Here is a 19,717-nt window from a genome sequence, read left to right on the forward strand (position 1 = left end):
CCGTCGTGTGGCTGAGTGAGCAGGAGTCTGTGGGGCGCAGGCAGCAGCTCTGGCTCGGGGGGCCAGGGCCCCTGTGGGCATCATCTGGGCCCTGCCTGCGATGGGCGCTGGGGCGGGTGAGGGCGAACATGGGAGCACGGGCGGTGTGTGTGTGTGTGGGGGGGGAGCAGATAAGCATATCCGGCTCTCTACAGTGAAGTTTCTCCTGCTCCATGTCACATTAGGTGGTGTGTGAGGGCTGTGTGAGCCCTGATCGCATACTACGTACCTCAGTGATTCACCACCGCCCAGATAGAGACGACAACTGTCAACTTAAAGACACGATTCCAGTTCCCGCAGAGCTCTCCCTGACCAGCGAACACTGCCTGCCACCGCCTGGACCCCTGTGGCTCCTGGCGCTCCTTCCTCATCCCGCATCTCCAGCTCCCGCGGGTCTCCTCAGGGCATTAGCAGAGGGTGCTGGGTGCTGCCTGCCCAGAATGGGCCCCGCCCCTCAGCTCCCCCATGGGTCTGCAGAGTCCCTGGAGGAAGGAGGGCTCTCTCTGAAGTTTATCATCAGGGCGTGCCCCATTGGGCCTGACAGGGAGTTTCCCAGGCTAAAGGTAAGACCAAGAGCCACTCAGCTCAGGAACACTGAGCTGGTTCCCTCTTGACTGGCCCACACATCTTGCGCCTCCCTGCCCATCGCAGATCCCAAGCCCACCTGCCAGTTGGGGAGCAGACAGCAGCCATGTCTTACATCAAACAGGCCCCGGGGCCCCAGGATGCTCGCATCATCCACTCCTCAGGCCAGAGCTTCGAGCAGTTGAGGCAGGAGTGCCTGCGGAAGGGCACGCTGTTTGAGGACCCAGACTTCCCGGCCAACAGCTCCTCTCTCTACTACAGCAAGGAGCCCAAGAGCCCCGTCGTGTGGAAACGGCCAGGCGTGAGTGCAGCCAGAAGGTGGGGGTGGCAGGCAGGGGGCTTGCAAGGAGGATCCAAGACCCCAGGGGAGGGCAGCAGGAGAGGAGGGAGCAGGAGGGGAGGCAGAGCACAAACCTGATCCAGGCCGGCTTCCCAGGGGAGGCCATGCAGAGTGATGGCTGGGAATGATGCAGGGAGCACATAACAGCTGGCGGGGCTGGGGGTGCTCTAAGGGGGACTCCAGGGCATCTGCTGCATCCAGCCCCCAGCAGTTTGACTCCCATGGAGGTCAGGACTCGAGTCTGACAGTGTCTTGGTAGTCAGGGAGTGGAGGTCAAGGCTACTCAGGATGAGTTGGGCCAGTCCCAGGCACCAGGTCCCACCCAAGGGGACAGGGTGGGGGGCAGCCCCAGCCCCCACTCCAGGAGGGTGTTCACCTGGGTGATGTATGTAAAGTGCTCAGCAGCTTCTTCGCAGAGCCCAGGGTGCTCAGTGTGGACGGGGGCTCACGAGGCAAGCGTGCAGTGTCTCCATGATAGGGGTGCATAGGAAGCAAGGGGCTGCCCAACACATCCTGTTTCCCCTTCCCGCAGTACCCATGAGCCGGTGTCCATGCCCCCCCACCCCTAACAATTGGAGGTGATGGTCCCAAGGGCCATCAGCTGCTGCCTGGGACAAGGAGTCAATATTCCCTGTGCTGGGTTAGTCAGGGCTCAGCTTCTGACTGGGTGGTGCTGGCTGCCTTCCCTCGGGTGGGGACCTGCCTGGGAGAGCCCCCAGGGGCGGGCTGCGATAGCAAGGAACGGAGTGCAGAGAGGGCCGGGACGCAGCTGAGGCCCTGCACCCATTCTGTCCAGGGACTTTGGTCACACCAGTCACACCCTGCACTCCCCACACCTCAGTCTCCTCCCCGTGAAGCTGAGACACTAGTGCCCACGGCAGACACGGCGTCCTGCTGCGGTTACTGGCATCACCATCATTTGCTCTGCATCCCACCTTCTGAAAGGCACTGGGTGCCCCATGTCTGCCTTCATGCTGGCTCCTTTCATGAAAATAATGAAGATGTGTTAAATACACAGCCTGTCTACTTAAAACACACACACACGATTCTGGAACTTCAGGGCAGAGTTCAAGGTAGACATGAGTTGTTTATACAGTGGTAAGCTCTTTATTGCTATTTCCTGATGGAGGGTGTGTGTGTGTGAGTAATGACCTATTTACCAGTCCACCTGAATCATGTCTAAGCTGCTTCTGGTCATCCAGTATTTTCCTAAACCTGACAAGGCTATCAATGAGTGCCTCAGGCTTTCTCCTGAGAAATTCTAGTTACTTCCTTCCTCCTGCTGGCCTACCTGCCTCCACTCTTAGCCCATCAAGCCACCCCCTGCCGCCTGCGGGGCTCATGCCATCCCCTGCTCAGTGCCCTCTCTGGGGTCAGCACTGCGTACAACGAGGCATGGATTCCCCCAAAGGCCTCGTCCTACCACAGCCTCCCCTTGTCCCACCACCACAACACACTGTGACCATCACTCAGAATGCTGGGCATGGTGTAGGAACCTGAGGAAGCAATGGGGTTCTCACAGGCAAGCCAGTGCCAGCCTCACAGAAGACGGGCTCTGAAGGGGGCGTCACAGGCAACGACAGCAAAGATGGTTTCATTAAAACAGTATGAGTTGGAAAGAAGACACCAAGTGTGCTTGGGGGGGGTGAAAGCCTCCGAGGGAGGGTCCCGGAGCATGAGACCAAGTTCCCCAAGCAGAGAAGAGGCTCCTACACTGACGGGCATGTAGGCAGAGGGGACGGAGGGGCCAAGTGATGTGACTGGCGCATCCTACCATGAGGCTGGGCTGTCCCTTTGCTTGTCCCTCCGCAGGAAACAATAATGCAACAGGAACAAAGTGTTCTGCTGCAAGAAAGGAGAGCCCGCCAGGAAGGGGCAGGAGGGCCAGGCCTCACTGACAATGCCCTCATTCTTCCAGGAAATAGTGAAAAACCCAGTATTCATTCTCGGAGGGGCCACCAGGACTGACATCCGCCAAGGGGAGCTTGGTGAGTGAGAGGGTCGTGCACGGAGAGCTGGTGGTTGGACAGATGCTCCTGGGGGTCTGAGCTGCTGCCGAGGCACAAGCAGCACAGGACCCCAGCCACTCCCTGCACAGGGATTGGGGAACATGACTGCTCCCATCTTCTGCTTCCCCCTCCTCCCCAGTTGGCCTCCTGCTCTGCTGAAGGGGAGCCAGAGGACTCACAACCCTGGCGCTCTGCTCCCCACCGGTTTTCAGAGAACAGATAGACCCAGAGGCGCTGCCTGGCTGCTGGCTCCATCAGAACATTAGTCGGTCGCCTGCGAGGCCTCCCCTCAGCATTCATTGCCTCACTTGGTCTTCCCAACCACACTCCCAATTTTACAGAGAAACCCAAGTTGAGGGAGGCAAAGTGAATTATCCAAAGTCACAGACATGATAGATATGAAGAGTCAGGACCCCAAATTCCTCTTCACCACTTTGCCACACTGCCTCTGGGGTTCATGCTTTAGGGACCACCTCAACCCCCAGAGGAATGAACCAAAGAGAGCAAACTACTGTGAGCGGGAGCAGACACTGAGTTCCCTACAGCTGAGGTCACCACTGTGGTCTGACGGATGAAGTGGGACATGCCGGGAGCTTCATGACAAGTGGCTGAGTTTCCCTCCCAGAACTCAAAAGTCACACCTAGAATGGTGATAGATGATTGATACACAGACAGACAGAAAGACACATGCATCATGACAGAAGATAAACAGACGATGGACAGGTAGGTAGGTAGATGATAGACATAGAGACACAGACACGGTGGATACATGGAATTATACATTCTAAATACAACCTTGGCTTTTCAAAAAAGAAAGTGTTTAGGTTGGTCTTCATTTTCTGAGGTGTAGCCCCCTAAGAGGTTCTCCCTGTTCCCCTCAACATCCCCCTCTCAGTTGTGAACCCCATTCTTCCTCTACTCCCCTCACCCACCCCTCCACGCATCCCCCTGGTGATACACTTTCACTAAGGATTATCATTCACTAGAAAATTGTTGATGGGACTCATTTTTTTTTCAAAGTTTTAACGTGTCATTTTGGTATAAAACTATTTTGAAATTATAACCTTAGTTGATAATTGATGACAAATATTATTTTGTGGCACTTTTTCTATATCTGAATATTGTATATAACATATGAATGAGGGACCTCCCCTGGTGGTCAGTGGTTGAGAGATGGACTTGGACACTGCACGCAGCCCCTGCAGCATCAGTTCGAACCCTGGACACCGGACGAGGGTCCCACATGGCGCGACAGACCTCTCCTGCCGTCTGCTGCTCCCCTCAGCAGTGTATTTTGTCAGTCTGCCTGTTCTGTTCCCTGCTCTGGCTCTGATGAATTCTCTCACCCTCCCGCACTTCTGACTGTACCCAGTGCTTCTATAAATAAATAAATAAATAGATAGATAAATAAATAAAGAAGTAAATCTTAAAAAAAAAAATAACATGAATGAAGGAGTGCCTCCCTGGTGGCCTAGGGGTTGAGTCTCAGTGCTATTACTGCTATGGCCTGAGTTCGATCCCTAGCCAGGGAGCTAACCCGCATATGGTGCAGCAGACCTCTCCTCTCTAGCACGCTGCTGCCCTCAGCAGTGTATTTCAGGAAGTCCACCTGTTTTGCTCCCCACTCTGTCTCTGGTGAATCCTCTCACCACTCTACATCTGGCCTGTACCCCACTTCTATGCAAAAGAAACCAACATGTGAATAAAGGATAACAATAAAATGGACAGCTGTGAACCAGCCCCCCAAATAAGCACTTGACTATCACCAACACCATTGTTGCCCCTCCCTATCAATGTCCACCTGCATGCTTTCACCCCACAAACTGAATTTTGCAGGCACCTTCACCCAGCATCGTGCTTGAGGTGGCCAAACCTATCCATTGGCACAGACTCAACAGTGATCAGTAATTTTCATCTCTTCTGGGGGTTTTTCCCTTATTTTGACTTGTATAAATGGCATCTGAATCTCTCTCTTCAAAAGCTGAGCACATTTCTGGCAAAATAGTCTCTGGCAATGACAAAAAAGGGTTGTGTGACAGTGTCCGAAGTCCAGTGGTACAAAGAACTTTCCAGAAATGTCAACTCCCAGGAAGCCACACTTGAGTTCCAATGAATTCAAGTGGTATTATCGACTACAAGCAAATAGATTTGGGTTACAATGGGGAGGTCCTGTTAGTTAAATAGGTAATTCCCAATGTCTGCTCAGACATCTTTCACAGGCAGCAGCTAGAGCTCTGATAGGTACAGATGAGGTGCCCGCCCCATGCTCAGTATGAGCACATGAATGCATGTGGGAGTCTGCACAGTGTAAACTTAAAACACTGCTTGACGTTCACACTCACTTTTATGTTTTCTTCTGAAAAGGGGGCTAACTTGAAGGTTATATCTGGGGAAACCAGCAAATCAGTCTACAAATCTTGAAAATGCAAGATAAGTGAAAGTAGATGATGCCCATGGAGCTATTATTACCTACAACAAAGTGAAGTCTAGCCTGGGGAGGCATGAGCCCCAGCAAAGTGCTCCCTCTGAGCTCACCCCAAATGCCACAGGCCAAGCAGGCATGAGACATCACTCACCCTGTCCCGCTGACACTAACTCTGACAGCCCTGGCCTCCTGGCCTTCCACGGAGCTGACGTGCAGTAGAGCACAGGGACACCCACGTGGGCATGACCTATACCATTGCCAAGACAAGAGCTGTCTGTGCTAAGTGGACAGGAGAGCTGGGAAGGGAGGCAGAGGGGAGAGATTTGCTGGTAACCTTCCCAGATTTTAAAATACAAAAAAAAACGTGGTCCCATCTGGAATGCCCCACATCTCCTTTGGCCATGGAGTTGTCATGTTTCCCACAAATTAGCAGTAGGACCTGCGATTGACGACTTTTCACTCATAGGTGACTGCTGGCTGTCAGCCGCCATCGGATCCCTGACGCTCAACGAGAAAGCGCTGGCCAGAGTGGTCCCCCAGGACCAAAACTTTGGCTCCGGTTATGCTGGGATCTTCCATTTCTGGGTAAGTGAACTTACCTCATTGTGGCGCAGTCTGATGTCAGGTGTTTCTGCAGCTGCTGGTCATCATGGGTGCCTTGTCCTCTTGAGAGAAAACTGATCAGAGAGCCCTGGGTTGTCCATCCCGGCATTGAGGGGCCCGCACAGAGTCTTCGAGCCCATGTCGGGGGCGGGTGGGATGCTCCGCACGTGGCTCCATGGACAAAGCACAGCTGAGCCCATAGCAGAACCCATGTGAGAGTTTCCTCCAGATCTGAGGGAGAAAAAGCAAAGTGATAATGTGGACAAAGGGGTGCTGGACCTCCTGTGAGACTCAACCCTGCAATTTCTCTCTGCCCCGGGTGACAGTTCTGGCAATACGGTGAGTGGCTAGACGTGGTGATTGATGACTGGCTGCCCACCTTCAGTGACCGCCTGATCTTCCTCCGCTCGGCCGAAAACAACAAGTCCTGGGGCGCCCTGCTGGAGAAAGCCTATGCCAAGTGAGTGTCGCCCAGCGTGGGCAGGCCCCTGTCCCAGGGAGGCCAGTCTCCCTCCTGGGTCCTTTTCAGGGGACAGCTGTGGAGAGGGACACTGAGGGTCTGGGATGGCACGTGTGGGGCGGCAGGGCCACCCCCTGGGGCCCAGCCAGGGCTGAGGTGAAACAGGAGTGGCTGGGGCAGCTTGCTGTCGGGGTCTAGCTGTGCCCATCCTCAGACACATGGCGACGCGCATCCCTTTCCGCCCCTGCATGTGGATCCTGCCTTTGGCAGCAGCCAGAGTGCAGGGATGTTTCTGGGCGACGTCCCCGCCAGCACAGCCAGGGCAGAAGCCTCAGGGCTCCTGGCCAGGGGAGACTGAGATGTCACTTTCCCCACTTCAGAATTCTCCTTTAAAATTTTTTGAATTGTAAATTGACTTTTTTAACCGTTTTTAACTGTATATTCAGCGGCATTAAGGTCATTCACATTGTTAGGCAACCATCACCCACACAGCTTCATCCTGCCAGACTCAAACTCTGCACCCTTCAACACTACACCCCGCCCCGCCCCCCAGCCCCTGGCTACCACCCTGCTACTTTCTGTCTCTGTGGATGTCACTAACCTAGGAACCCCGGCTAAGTAGAATCTCGACAGTCATTTCTATTCACCCGAGTGGCTGGAGTTCCTCTGGCAATGTCGCTCTCCAGCCCACCAGCTAGTCAGCAGCAGCCATGATAGCAGAGCTCCCAGGGGATCCCCAGGGCTCAACCAGGATCTTCAAGCTGTGGAAATCCGTCCTCAGAGACAGGAAGCAGGGAGGAAGGCCATGCTTCTACCTCCAAGGGGGTGTATAAGTGGCCAAATAAAGTGAAGGTAAACTGAGGCTCAATTCATCCTGAAATCAGCAGGATGGGATTAAACCATGAAAGTACCAAAGGTGCTCCTTTGCCCACATGCCCGCCTGGTCTGCATAAACCCCCTCGGTGCCACTGTCATGCTTGGGGTGAGCAGAGGGGATGCTTTCCAGGCCTGGAGGGGGCAACCCAGTCCTTCAACGAGTCCTACCATCAGGGACCCCTCCTCTCTAGGGTCAGCTTCTCTGCTTGGGGCTGGGTTGGGTGTGGTTTCATTCTCCAGGAGCTCAGAAGAGGGAACCCCTCACCTCCCCCACCCCAAGCTGTGCAAAAGGCTTGTTCAGTTGGTAGGATTTGAAACCTTTGCCTCAGGGAGAAGAGAACAGAATAGGTTTCCTTAAAAGAAGGCAAATTAGCTCATAAAAAGATGTTCAAGATCATTTGTCATTAAGAAACTATAAATGGGGGCCCCCCCCCGGAGGCTCAAGGGATTAAGCACAGCACTATGAAACAATCCCCAGCCTCTTTAGTGAGTTCAATTCCAGGCCGCCCAGAGGGACCCACATGGTGCAGCAGACCTCTCCTGCCTCGCCCACTGCTCCCCTCAGCAGTGTATTTCAGTCAGTCTGCCTGTTCTGTTCTCCATTTTGTCTCTGGTGAATCCTCTCACCCCCTGCGTCTCTGGCCTGTACCCCAGCTCTTGTATGCATACATAAATAAATCTTTTAAAAAAATGAAACCGCAAATGAAAACAAGAGTGAACATTGTACACACCGACAAAGTTTATTTTATAACTCAAGCAGAGTATACATCCATAAAATGTGTGTCTATATCCACATTCTGTGTGTGGGTATGTGTGTGTGTACATGTACAGACATGCTCGTGTGCAGTTGTATGATTGGGAGTACCTGAGACCAGGCGGGAAAAGTTCCTTAACCCTCTGTCTACCCAACTAATGCTTTCTTGGTCAGGTCCTTTGAAGAGAGGGACAGACTTATTTAAACATCACAGCAGTCCTAGAGGGGAGAGGACAACTGTCCCCCCTCCCCGACCTTTGCGAATCATGAAACTGAATCATGAGCAGGTTGGCTCAAGAACACTCAGCTGTAAGAGGTGGGTCTGGCTCTTGACCCCGCCGTCAGAGTAACCCACACCAGGCTGCCTATCTCACAGAGATTTTTTGTATCTTCAGAGCGTCAAGTAGACCCCAAATCCTACTTCCCATCTGCCTCCCATGCCACCCAGCCAGGGCAAGCCTTGCAGGTTTCTGATTCTGTTAGAAATACATCTGGCTGGGTCGCCACCTGGTGGCCTTCCTCATCCCTGCAGCCGTTTCCAAACTTACTGTCTTCTCAGGGTGCATGGGAGCTATGAGGCACTGAAGCGGGGCAGCACCATCGAGGCCATGAAGGACTTCACTGGGGTTGTAGCCGAGGCCTTCACAACCAAAGAGGCTCCAGAGAACTTCTATGAGATTCTAGAGAAGACCTTAAAGAGGGGCTCTCTGCTGGGCTGCACCACCTATGTAAGTCGCTCACCTGTCTCTCCCTTCCAAGCTCTCTGCCAGGGTCAGAGGCATGAGTAGGTGCCCTGAGCAAACACAGGAGGGCTGGCACTTCCAGGACTGGGGAGTGTCAGTGTTTGTTTATTTTAATCCAAGCAGAAGTTTCTATTTAATGTCTTTCAAATGACGAAGCTCAGACACCCTTGCTGTGTCAGGTAGAACAAGCCCGACAAATCTCTCTCCCTTTCTCTACCCCAGCGGAGCTGTGTGTCCCCTTCTCAGCTCTGCCCTTGCTCATACAAGCAGCCACACACACTCAGGAACGCAGGGCTAGGTTTGATTTCATGAAATGAAACCCTACTGTTTTCTGGAATCTTTGTTGATGTCACACATCATGGAAAATATATCAGTAGATACTTAACAGTATTTTTTCTACTTTCTCTATGTACACACACATAGAGTTTTGCCTCGTCTAGTTGTGAAACTTCTTCAAGTTTTCTGTTTCCTCTTGAGTTAACCTTGGGAATGTGTTCTTTGCTACTCAATGACCAATCTCCTGGTGTTTTCAAGCGGGTGACACGGAGCTGAGTGTAACACAGTGTCTCCTCGTGCATGTGACTGTGCACCCCCAGGAGGGGATGATCAGACAGTTCTGTCTGGGGCCAGAGGGTCAACTCTTTGTTGGGAAGGAGGGGCTTCTCACCCTGGGGAGAGGCTGGGAATGCCTCATTGTCACTGCTAAGGGGCCTCCTGGGGAACATTTTGTGTGTCCCTTCCTCCTGGGGAGCAAAGAGACTGGGCCAGGCAGAGCTGGGTCTGGTCTGGTAGGGGAGTGACTTACACGATGGGCCCAACAGTGATATTTTCATGTTTTTAGGTCATAAGTACTGCAGAGTCCGAAGCCCGGACATCTTCTGGTCTCCTTACGGGTCATGCCTACACTGTGATGGGAATTGATCAGGTAGGTGACGTGCAGTCCTGCTGGAGGGTGCAGGGACAGCCGCGATCTGCTTGTCCTTTTCCTTAGTGCGTTGAAGCTTAAACTGTGCTTTCAGACTTCAGAGAATGTGTCGTCTAGAGGAGGCAGCCAGCATGCAAAACAGCAAAACAGGGAAGAAAGCAGCATGAGCTTCCATCATAGTTCAAAACTTGTGCGGCAGATAGGAGAACCTGGTCTTTGTTTTCCTTTTCTTCTCTAATTCCACATGAATCCTGTAATAGTGTTCTCCAGAGAAAAGACTCAATAGGATGGCGGGCTGGTTGGCTGGATGCATGGATGGGTGGTAGGTAGAGATAGATGGATTGATGGAGATTGGTACAGATACAGATACACAGTGGACCCTTGATGCAGGGGCACTAGCTGCACATAACTGTTGACTCCTCCAAAGCTTAACTGCAATTGTCCTTCAGTGTCTGTGGGGTATTGGTTTTAGGGCAACCCTCCACCCTTATGGATACCAAAATCCACAGATGCCCATGTCCCTTATAGCAGGTTCTCCAAATCCAAGACTCAACCAACAAAGCAACATCCAGGGTTGGCTGGATCTGAACTTGGAACTCTCTGATAGAATAAAATCCAAGAAAGTGGAGCAACTCAGTTCACACTGATATTGTTTTGTCCTGTGTGGTGTGATGTATGTGTGTATATACATATATGCCTGTGTGTGTAGATACATGTATACCTATGTGTATATACACATATACATACATACCTATATCAGGGGAAACTGCTCTGAGAGCTCAAATTTCTGGCTAGTTGATGAGAAAAGTCTTATTTTCTCTTTCTCCAAAACCCCTGTGAACTGTGAGTTCCTGCCCCAGAGCAGAGTAAGGACGGCTGGCTGGGCTTTCTTTCCTGACTCCAAGCTATTGATGTGGACGGCAGAGATCCTCAGATGACAGCCCAAATGGGAGAATATTGGCATTGGAAGACTTAGACGTGGTTTTTATTTACTGTTGCTATTTAGATTCCCAACGTGTGTTTCTATGCTTGTTGTTAAGCTCTGTGTAAGAGGCTAAGGATGAAGGAAAATCAGTAGCAGCTCACTGAGCGCTTGTGAGAATTACTCTTCACCTTTCACCGTGAATTCTGAGGCTCCCCAGATAAACAAAACTCTAGGGAATTTGCAGTCTAACATGTAACTCATTCTTTTGAAGATTCACATCATGGTAGCCATTATGTTTAGCAGAACAGTTCCGAAGGCAAGTTAAGAATGGATGAGTTTTGACATGATTTTAATGTATAGAAGTCAAGAGGCTTCCGGTCAAGCCAGCCCCGGCTGAGAGGAACCACTCCAGAACTCACACATGAACTGATCCTTTCCCATTCCCCTGCTGCCTCTGCCTTCCAAGTAAACGTCCGAGGCCGGAAAACTGAGCTGATCAGAGTCCGGAACCCTTGGGGCCAGGGCGAGTGGAACAGGCCCTGGAGTGACAGGTGGGTCCCCACTGCGTCTCTCTGGCTGGCGCCCACCTTAATGCTGTTCATGGGGTCCAGTGGGCCAAGGCTGGCTGGGGTGTCCTGGGAAGGAGGAGAAGTTTGTCTAACGTGCTCCCCTGGCTTCTGGGTGACCTCACCTCTTTCCCCTTCATCCCCTGGGGCCCGCCTTGCAGTCAAACTTGACTCTCAGGGAAGACTCTTAGAGTGGCCTTTTGTCTTCCCTGGGATTGTAGTCATGTCGATGACTGTATTGCCTCCCATGCCGATAGTTCACATCCCCATGTATCGTGAGTCTTTTCTCTACGTATGAGTGGCCCCAGAGAAGCATGTGTGTTGTGTGTGTGTGTGTGTCTGTACGTGTGTGTGGTGGCAATGAGTATTTTGGGCATGAGAATCCCTGAGTGCTGCCAGGAGGACAGTACCGGATTCTCTGTCCATTGGCCAGAAGCCCAGTGGCCCAGGAGAGGCAGACAAATTGGAACAGGAAATTCAGCTACTATGACTGCTCTGATGACCAACATTATTTATTTGACTCCAATTATAAGAAAGGTCTTCCTTTCAGGCCTGTGTCCCCTCCATGTCCCTTGAGAGGTGGCCCCTATGACTGGGATGATGGGAGGTACAAGGTGTGCACAGGCGGGATGCACCCTGACCTGTCTCTACCGCCTCCCTCTCTCCTTCCTCACCCAGAGCTCTGGCCAGCTTGAGCTCTTGCTGGCCTCTCTGCCCACCTGCAGCTCCTGGCTCTCTAGGGAGTCTGTACAAATCTAGAACTTGATTAAAGCAAGTCCATGTTTGTCCTCAGCTCAGACAATTCAACAGGGGGAGCTGGGCATCCGTGTGTCTGTGGCTTTATTAACCAGACTCCAGCTTGAGGGCACAAGACTGACAATGAAGTGTCCCCATCACTGCTCCCTTCCCGCCACCCCCAGCCCCTCCTGCCTTCCACCGCCTCAGATCCAAGGGACTTTGGCAGAGATTGATTCACAACAGACCACATCTGGCAGGCATGAACTCGGCCTTCCTTTCCTGGCGGAAAGGGAAGGAAAAGAAATAACCAAATCAAAAGGAATGAGACTGCTTTTAGCTCCTAAGATTTATAGAGTCCCTTACCTCAGGGGATGGAGTCTCTAAAAGGACAGAGGCTACTTTTTCCTTTCTCTGAGAAACATGGTGAAGAGGGAGAAGTTGCTTTTTCCTGGAGCACAGCTGGGGACTGCCTGCCTCCAGGCAGCCTTGGAGGGGTGGGAGGGTTTGTGCCCACCCTGCTCCCAGATCCTGATTCTGCCTGGAGCCAGAGGAAGGCTGGAAAGCTCAGCTGAGCCTTTGGACCCATTATGTGGGTGTGAGCCATTGGAAGAAAATGGCCCAAAGGAAAAATAAAAGCTCTTAGTTCTGTTCTACAGACCCCGCCAGGGGCAACCTAGAGAGAGGCTCTGGGTTCTCTGGGCTCTTCGGAGCCCTCCCCCAGGAGTCAAGACCTACGGGGTGTGGGGAAATGGTTCCCCCCATGAGAGGGCTGAGGAGGTGGCAGCGCCATTTGAACTGCACTTGATCCTTCAACAACACAGGTTTAGCTGTACACGTTCATTATACTCAGATCTGTTACCTCTCAGCAGGTTCTGCAGCCACTGCTTCAACCAACCTTGCATGATGGTTGGCTGAATCCTCCGATGCAGAACCCTCAGGATAAGGAGGACTGACAATAAGTTACATTTGGATTTTCTACTGCACAGGAGGTTGATCACCCCAAGTTGTTCAAGGGTGAACTGCTTCTGGAGACAGGGGTGTGTGTGTGTGTGTGTGTGTGTGTGTGTGTGTTGGAGGAGGAAGCTGTCCCAAGGAAGTAGTGGCCTTATAGGTGTCATTCCCAATCTGGAGGGCAGTAGGTAGCTGCTCACCTGAGGACAGGCAGGGCCCCCTGGCAGAACACGATCCAGCTTCCCAGGGAGGTCGCAGAAAGAAAGAACTTGGTAGATGAATGTCAAACAAGCTTGTCAAACACGTTATGATTATGACTTTTCAAAGTGTCAGCTGACAAAGAACAGAGGTCAAGTGAGTTTCCCTGCCCGTGGTGGTGTCATGAGAAGCACCTACTTCCATTGGCTGCGCTTGGAAATGTACTTTCTGACCAATCTCAAAGCCTCTGGCACATTTTTGGGGTCCATGGTAGAGTCACTGACCAGGATCTATTCCTTTCACAACCACACACCCTGGTTTCTAGGAAAGGGTGCTCCCCCACCCCAAGGCCTGTACTGCTCATGACCCACATGCCGGTTTGGTTTCCTCCTAGTTCTCCTGAGTGGCGTTCTGTGAGCCCTGCTGAGCGAAAGCACCTGTGTCACTCTACTCTGGACGATGGAGAATTCTGGTACAGTTCTTACCTCTTTATTTCTGTACTAACTGCAAAACAAGTATGTCAAGCCTCCTTGGCCTTTGGGTGTAAAGAACACCCCATTTCTTCCTATCATTTTGTCGTACATTTCAGTAAATCACATACACCTGTCTCAAAACCCTTATATCCACCCAGGTTGGCAAAGGATTTAATATGTCACGTGTTGGGAACTCTCCCCATTCCCAGACTTGTTTAGAGTGTCAAGGGAATCCATGTGACCCAGGAAACAGAAGACTCATCCTCCCAGCTCTCACCCAGCCTCCCTCCACTGAGCCATCCATCATCCAAGTTTACATTTGAATCTGCAGCCCAGTGATTTTGCGTGCAGGCAGCAAGCTGCTCCTGGGGTCACTACCTCCAGGCCCAACACGGTGACAGGGACCCTTGAAGGCAGCCACCTTTGGAGCATCTCAAAATACAGATCAGTGGGAAGGAATTCTTAATCTGGCCTTTCCACAGAGCTGAAAATCTTTGCTAAGAGAAAGTTGGTTAATGGCCCTTTATCTCTAGAAATCATTTCAAGTCTTGTTTCTTCCTGTGGGACCCTGAAACAGCTGAGTCTTCCAACTCTGCAAGACCACAGATGTCTGATTTCTGGTTCTGTTTCCTTTCATATGCTCACGCCAGTGACTTCTTGCCCGAGTCCTTCCCTTTATTATTTTTTTTTCATGTTATATATTTTTTACATCATTTTTCATTTTTGCACAATGTATGCATTTTCATCTTGATTATATTCCTCGCCCAATTCCCACCCCCCTTATTTTGACCCTAACCCCTCCCATCCTGTCCCCCCTCCGCCTGCCCGTAGTGTGTCTCTGGTTTATAGTTGCTTGTTTATTTTGAGTTTTACTTTATTACAATTAGTCTTTTTCCTGGTCCCTTATTTAAGTTTTCTAAATTCCTGCTATGCGTGAGACCACCTGGTATTTTCCTTTTTCTGGCTTATTTCACTGAGCACGATCCCTTCCAGCTCCATCCATGTTGCTGCAAATTGCCTGATTTATCTTTTTGATTGCTGAGTAATATTCCATTGTATAGGTACCACATCTTCTTTATCCAGTCATGTACTTTGGGGTATTTGTGTTGTTTCCACAGCTTAGCTATTGTACATAGTGCTGCTATAAACATAGGGGTGCAGGTGCCCTTTTGAATTAACGTTTCTGTGTCCTTTGCGTCATTAGACATGAGCAAAACCTAGTCCCTCTCATTAGATGCATCCAAAACTCCCCTCCTTTACATAACAAAAGATACTTTTCATCACTTTCAACACTAAGAAAATTCGAGTTTGGGGAGCCATTTATCAGGAACTGTGGATAAAGACCAAATATATGAGAAATATACTTTGGTCACCTTAATGATAAAATACTTCTTATTAAGTAAAATATCACTGTCTTTACACTGATACTGACACCAGCAATAGGCTCACTTCCTGTCACTCCTCAAAATCAACCACTGCAGCACCATTTTGGGGGGAAGAAAGTTTTAGTTTTATTGTGAGGTCAACCAACAAGGATATAGGAGCCAAGGCTCAAATCTGGAAAGTAGAAACGATTTTATAGAAATGGAGGTAGAAAGGAAATAAAAGTTAGGAATGTAAAGTTTATGGGCTTGACTAAGTCTGATCAAAAAGTTAGAAATGGATCTATATATGAAAAGGCTTCCAGATTCTTGGGATGGACCCCTTGCTTCTGGGTGTGGTCTAATCTCTTCTTTTTCCCTGCTTTCTTGGTTTTGTGTCAGTAGTCTCTTGGTTCTGACCAGCTTGGAATATGGCTTAAGATCAATTTCTTCTGCACACGTTTGTGTCATAGGACTCATAGAAAAGTGACAGACAATGTTGCCTTCCGAAGAGCAGGTTCAAGACACTGTCAAACATGCACAACTCTTCTGGGGATCACCCATGGTTTCAATACCCCCAAGTTGATATCTGCAGTTCCTTTCCTTGGAATTCCAGATCCATATATTCAAGGATCTACTCAGTATCTCCCTGTGAATATCTACTCACTAGCACATCCCAGGATCACATGCCTGAACCTCAAATCCTTCTCTCCCCAACTTGCTACAACACAGACTTCTCCGTCTTTATCCATCCAACTCTTCAAACCACATATCTTCTTGCCTTTCATTCTTTTCCTCACATTTAATCCTCCAGCCAGTCCTATAGGCTCAACCTTCAAAATACGTCTTAAACCTGATCACTGCTCCTCACCACCTCCCGTCCTACCAGCCTGGACTGACCCACCCTCATCTGTCACCTGGACAGCAGCACGCACTTCATAGCTGGTGACTCCACTTCTATCTGTGCCCTTTCTCATGGGTCAGGGGTTATGGGTCATGTTAACACGTCCTAATGTTTCTCCATCTAATCAGAGTCAAAGCTGAAAGCCTTATGAGGACCACCCTGGTCCACCGTTATCTTTGAACATCATCCTTTACTGACTTAGCTGTCTTAAGATCTTGTTCTCCAACTACCTGGACTGCCAAAACGTCATTACGTCCCAACCCCTGCACTCCAGGCTGCCACCTGGACAGTCAGAAGTTGCTTTAGCTGTTTATCTAAAATATCCCCCACACTGCACGCTCCCCCTTCACCCTACTTTGTTTTTCTTTGTAGTCCTTATGTATATATATCAACCTATATTTTAAGCTTTTCTTCCTTTTTATCTTTCTTAACCTTTTCTTTACTTTTTTTTTGGAGGGGGGGAGTCTATCTTCTTCTCCCCAGGCCTGATTTCTCCCCAATCCTCCAGGACAGAAGCAAGTGCTCAATAACTGTTGGATGATTGAATGAATGAGTCGGTCATGCAGTGTCATCCCTCCAGAGCATGTCTCTCTCCTCTTTGCTGCAGGATGGCATCTGCGGACTTCAAGGCCCATTTTGACAAAGTGGAGATTCTCTACCTCACTCCTGATGCCCTAGAGAAGGATGGCATCCACAAGTGGGAAGTGACTGTCCACCAAGGAAGGTGGGTGCCGGGCTCCACGGCTGGAGGCTCCTGCGAAGCCTGAGTTGGTAGTCTCCCTGCCCTTGTCTTTGTCATCCCCAAGTGTTGAGTCCAAACCAGGACAGTGGTGGATCAGGCCCAGGACCCTAGAGAAGGCCCAAAACATGGAGCTAGACAGAAGCATTTCAGTGATGATTGGGAAAAGAGGATGGCAAAGGTTGGGTAGGACTTTGCACAAGAATTGCTCAAGGAACCTCCTTTGTTTTACCACTTGGGTTATCTTCCCTGACAAGTAATAGAAAACACACTCACACAAGTTTAGAAATGAAAAGAATTGGGCCTCCCTGGTGGTTAAGGGGTTAAGTTTCAGCACTATGCAGCTATCTGCTGCCTCTACAGCAGGAGTTCGACCCCCGGCCAGGGAGGTGACTCACATATGGCTCAGCAGACCTCTCCTGTCTCGCCTGCTACTCCCCTCAGCAGTGTATTTCAGTCAGACTGCCTGTTCTGTTCTCCATTTTGTCTCTGGTGAATCCTCTCACCCCCTGCATCTCTGGCCTGTACCCCAGCTCTTGTATGCATAAATAAATAAATCATTAAAAAAAAAAGAAAGTGCAAATGAAAACAAGAGTGAACATTGTACACACCGACAAAGTTTATTTTATAACTCAAGCAGAGTATACATCCATAAAGTGTGTGTCTATATGCACATTCTGTGTGTGGGTATGTGTGTGTGTACATGTACAGACATGTTACGTGTGCAGTTGTATGATTGGGAGTACCTGAGACCAGACGGGAAAAGTTCCTTAACCCTCTGTCTACCCAACTAATGCTTTCTTGGTCAGGTCCTTTGAAGAGAGGGAGAGACTTATTTAAACATCACAGCAGTCCTAGAGGGGAGAGGACAACTGTCCCCCCTCCCCGGCCTTTGCGAATCATGAAAATGAATCATGAACAGGTTGGCTCAAGAACACTCAGCTGTAAGAGGTGGGTCTGGCACTTGACCCCGCCGTCAGAGTAACCCACACCAGGCTGCCTATCTCACAGAGATTTTTTGTATCTTCAGAGCGTCAAGTAGACCCCAAATCCTACTTCCCATCTGCCTCCCATGCCACCCAGCCAGGGCAAGCCTTGCAGGTTTCTGATTCAGTTAGAAATACCTCTGGCAAGAGGCGCCACCTGGTGGCCTTCCTCATCCCTGCAGCCGCTTCCAAACTTACTGTCTTCTCAGGGTGCATGGGAGCTATGAGGCACTGAAGCGGGGCAGCACCATCGAGGCCATGAAGGACTTCACTGGGGTTGTAGCCGAGGCCTTCACAACCAAAGAGGCTCCAGAGAACTTCTATGAGATTCTCGAGAAGGCCTTGAAGACGGACTCTCTGGAGGGCTACTCCATCGATGTAAGTCGCTCACCTGTCTCTCCCTTCCAAGCTCTCTGCCAGGGTCAGAGGCATGAGCAGGTGCCCTGAGCACACACAGGAGGGCTGGCACTTCCAGGACTGGGGAGTGGCAGTGTTTGTTGATTTTAATCCAAGCAGAAGTTTCCATTTAATGTCTTTCAAATGACGAAGCTCAGACACCCTTGCTGTGTCAGGTAGAACAAGCCCGACAAATCTCTCTCCCTTTCTCTACCCCAGCGGAGCTGTGTGTCCCCTTCTCAGCTCTGCCCTTGCTCATACAAGCAGCCACACACACTCAGGAACGCAGGGCTAGGTTTGATTTCATGAAATGAAACCCTACTGTTTTCTGGAATCTTTGTTGATGTCACACATCATGGAAAATATATCAGTAGATACTTAACAGTATTTTTTCTACTTTCTCTATGTACACACACATAGAGTTTTGCCTCGTCTAGTTGTGAAACTTCTTCAAGTTTTCTGTTTCCTCTTGAGTTAACCTTGGGAATGTGTTCTTTGCTACTCAATGACCAATCTCCTGGTGTTTTCAAGCGGGTGACACGGAGCTGAGTGTAACACAGTGTCTCCTCGTGCATGTGACTGTGCACCCCCAGGAGGGGATGATCAGACAGTTCTGTCTGGGGCCAGAGGGTCAACTCTTTGTTGGGAAGGAGGGGCTTCTCACCCTGGGGAGAGGCTGGGAATGCCTCATTGTCACTGCTAGAGGGCCTCCTGTGGAACATTTTGTGTGTCTCTTCCTCCTGGGGAGCAAAGAGGCCGGGCCAGGCAGAGCTGGGTCTGGTCTGGTAGGGGAGTGACTTACACGATGGGCCCAACAGTGATATTTTCATGTGTTTAGGTCATAAATACTGCAAAGTCCGAAGCCCGGACATCTTCTGGTTTCCTTAAGAGTCATGCCTACACTGTGACAGGAATTGATCAGGTAGGTGACGGGCAGTCCTGCTGGAGGGTGCAGGGACAGCCGCGATCTGCTTGTCCTTTTCCTTAGTGCGTTGAAGCTTAAACTGTGCTTTCAGACTTCAGAGAATGTGTCGTCTAGAGGAGGCAGCCAGCATGCAAAAACAGCAAAACAGGGAAGAAAGCAGCATGAGCTTCCATCATAGTTCAAAACTTGTGCGGCAGATAGGAGAACCTGGTCTTTGTTTTCCTTTTCTTCTCTAATTCCACATGAATCCTGTAATAGTGTTCTCCAGAGAAAAGACTCAATAGGATGGCGGGCTGGTTGGCTGGATGCATGGATGGGTGGTAGGTAGAGATAGATGGATTGATGGAGATTGGTACAGATACAGATACACAGTGGACCCTTGATGCAGGGGCACTAGCTGCACATAACTGTTGACTCCTCCAAAGCTTAACTGCAATTGTCCTTCAGTGTCTGTGGGGTATTGGTTTTAGGGCAACCCTCCACCCTTATGGATACCAAAATCCACAGATGCCCATGTCCCTTATAGCAGGTTCTCCAAATCCAAGACTCAACCAACAAAGCAACATCCAGGGTTGGCTGGATCTGAACTTGGAACTCTCTGATAGAATAAAATCCAAGAAAGTGGAGCAACTCAGTTCACACTGATATTGTTTTGTCCTGTGTGGTGTGATGTATGTGTGTATATACATATATGCCTGTGTGTGTAGATACATGTATACCTATGTGTATATACACATATACATACATACCTATATCAGGGGAAACTGCTCTGAGAGCTCAAATTTCTGGCTAGTTG

At 50.2% G+C, this 19,717-nt stretch overlaps 1 protein-coding gene across 1 annotated transcript in view; it reads left to right on the plus strand.

Moving 5' to 3' along the window:
* Positions 1-730: 730 nt before the first annotated feature.
* LOC311183684 (calpain-9-like) overlaps positions 731-19,717 on the plus strand; it is a gene marked incomplete at both ends in the record, with an annotated part of 87,381 nt that continues 68,394 nt past the window's right edge. The window contains 10 exons of the mRNA XM_084253229.1: positions 731-925; positions 2,883-2,952; positions 5,865-5,983; positions 6,328-6,461; positions 8,651-8,819; positions 9,676-9,763; positions 11,151-11,235; positions 13,532-13,609; positions 16,483-16,603; positions 18,923-18,983. Of these exons, the coding sequence (XP_084109355.1) occupies positions 731-925; positions 2,883-2,952; positions 5,865-5,983; positions 6,328-6,461; positions 8,651-8,819; positions 9,676-9,763; positions 11,151-11,235; positions 13,532-13,609; positions 16,483-16,603; positions 18,923-18,983 (1,120 nt within the window). The remainder of the gene's footprint in view (positions 926-2,882; positions 2,953-5,864; positions 5,984-6,327; positions 6,462-8,650; positions 8,820-9,675; positions 9,764-11,150; positions 11,236-13,531; positions 13,610-16,482; positions 16,604-18,922; positions 18,984-19,717) is intronic.

This window comes from Talpa europaea (genome assembly GCF_964194135.1).
Source record: "Talpa europaea genome assembly, chromosome: 14".
NCBI lineage: Eukaryota > Metazoa > Chordata > Mammalia > Eulipotyphla > Talpidae > Talpa > Talpa europaea.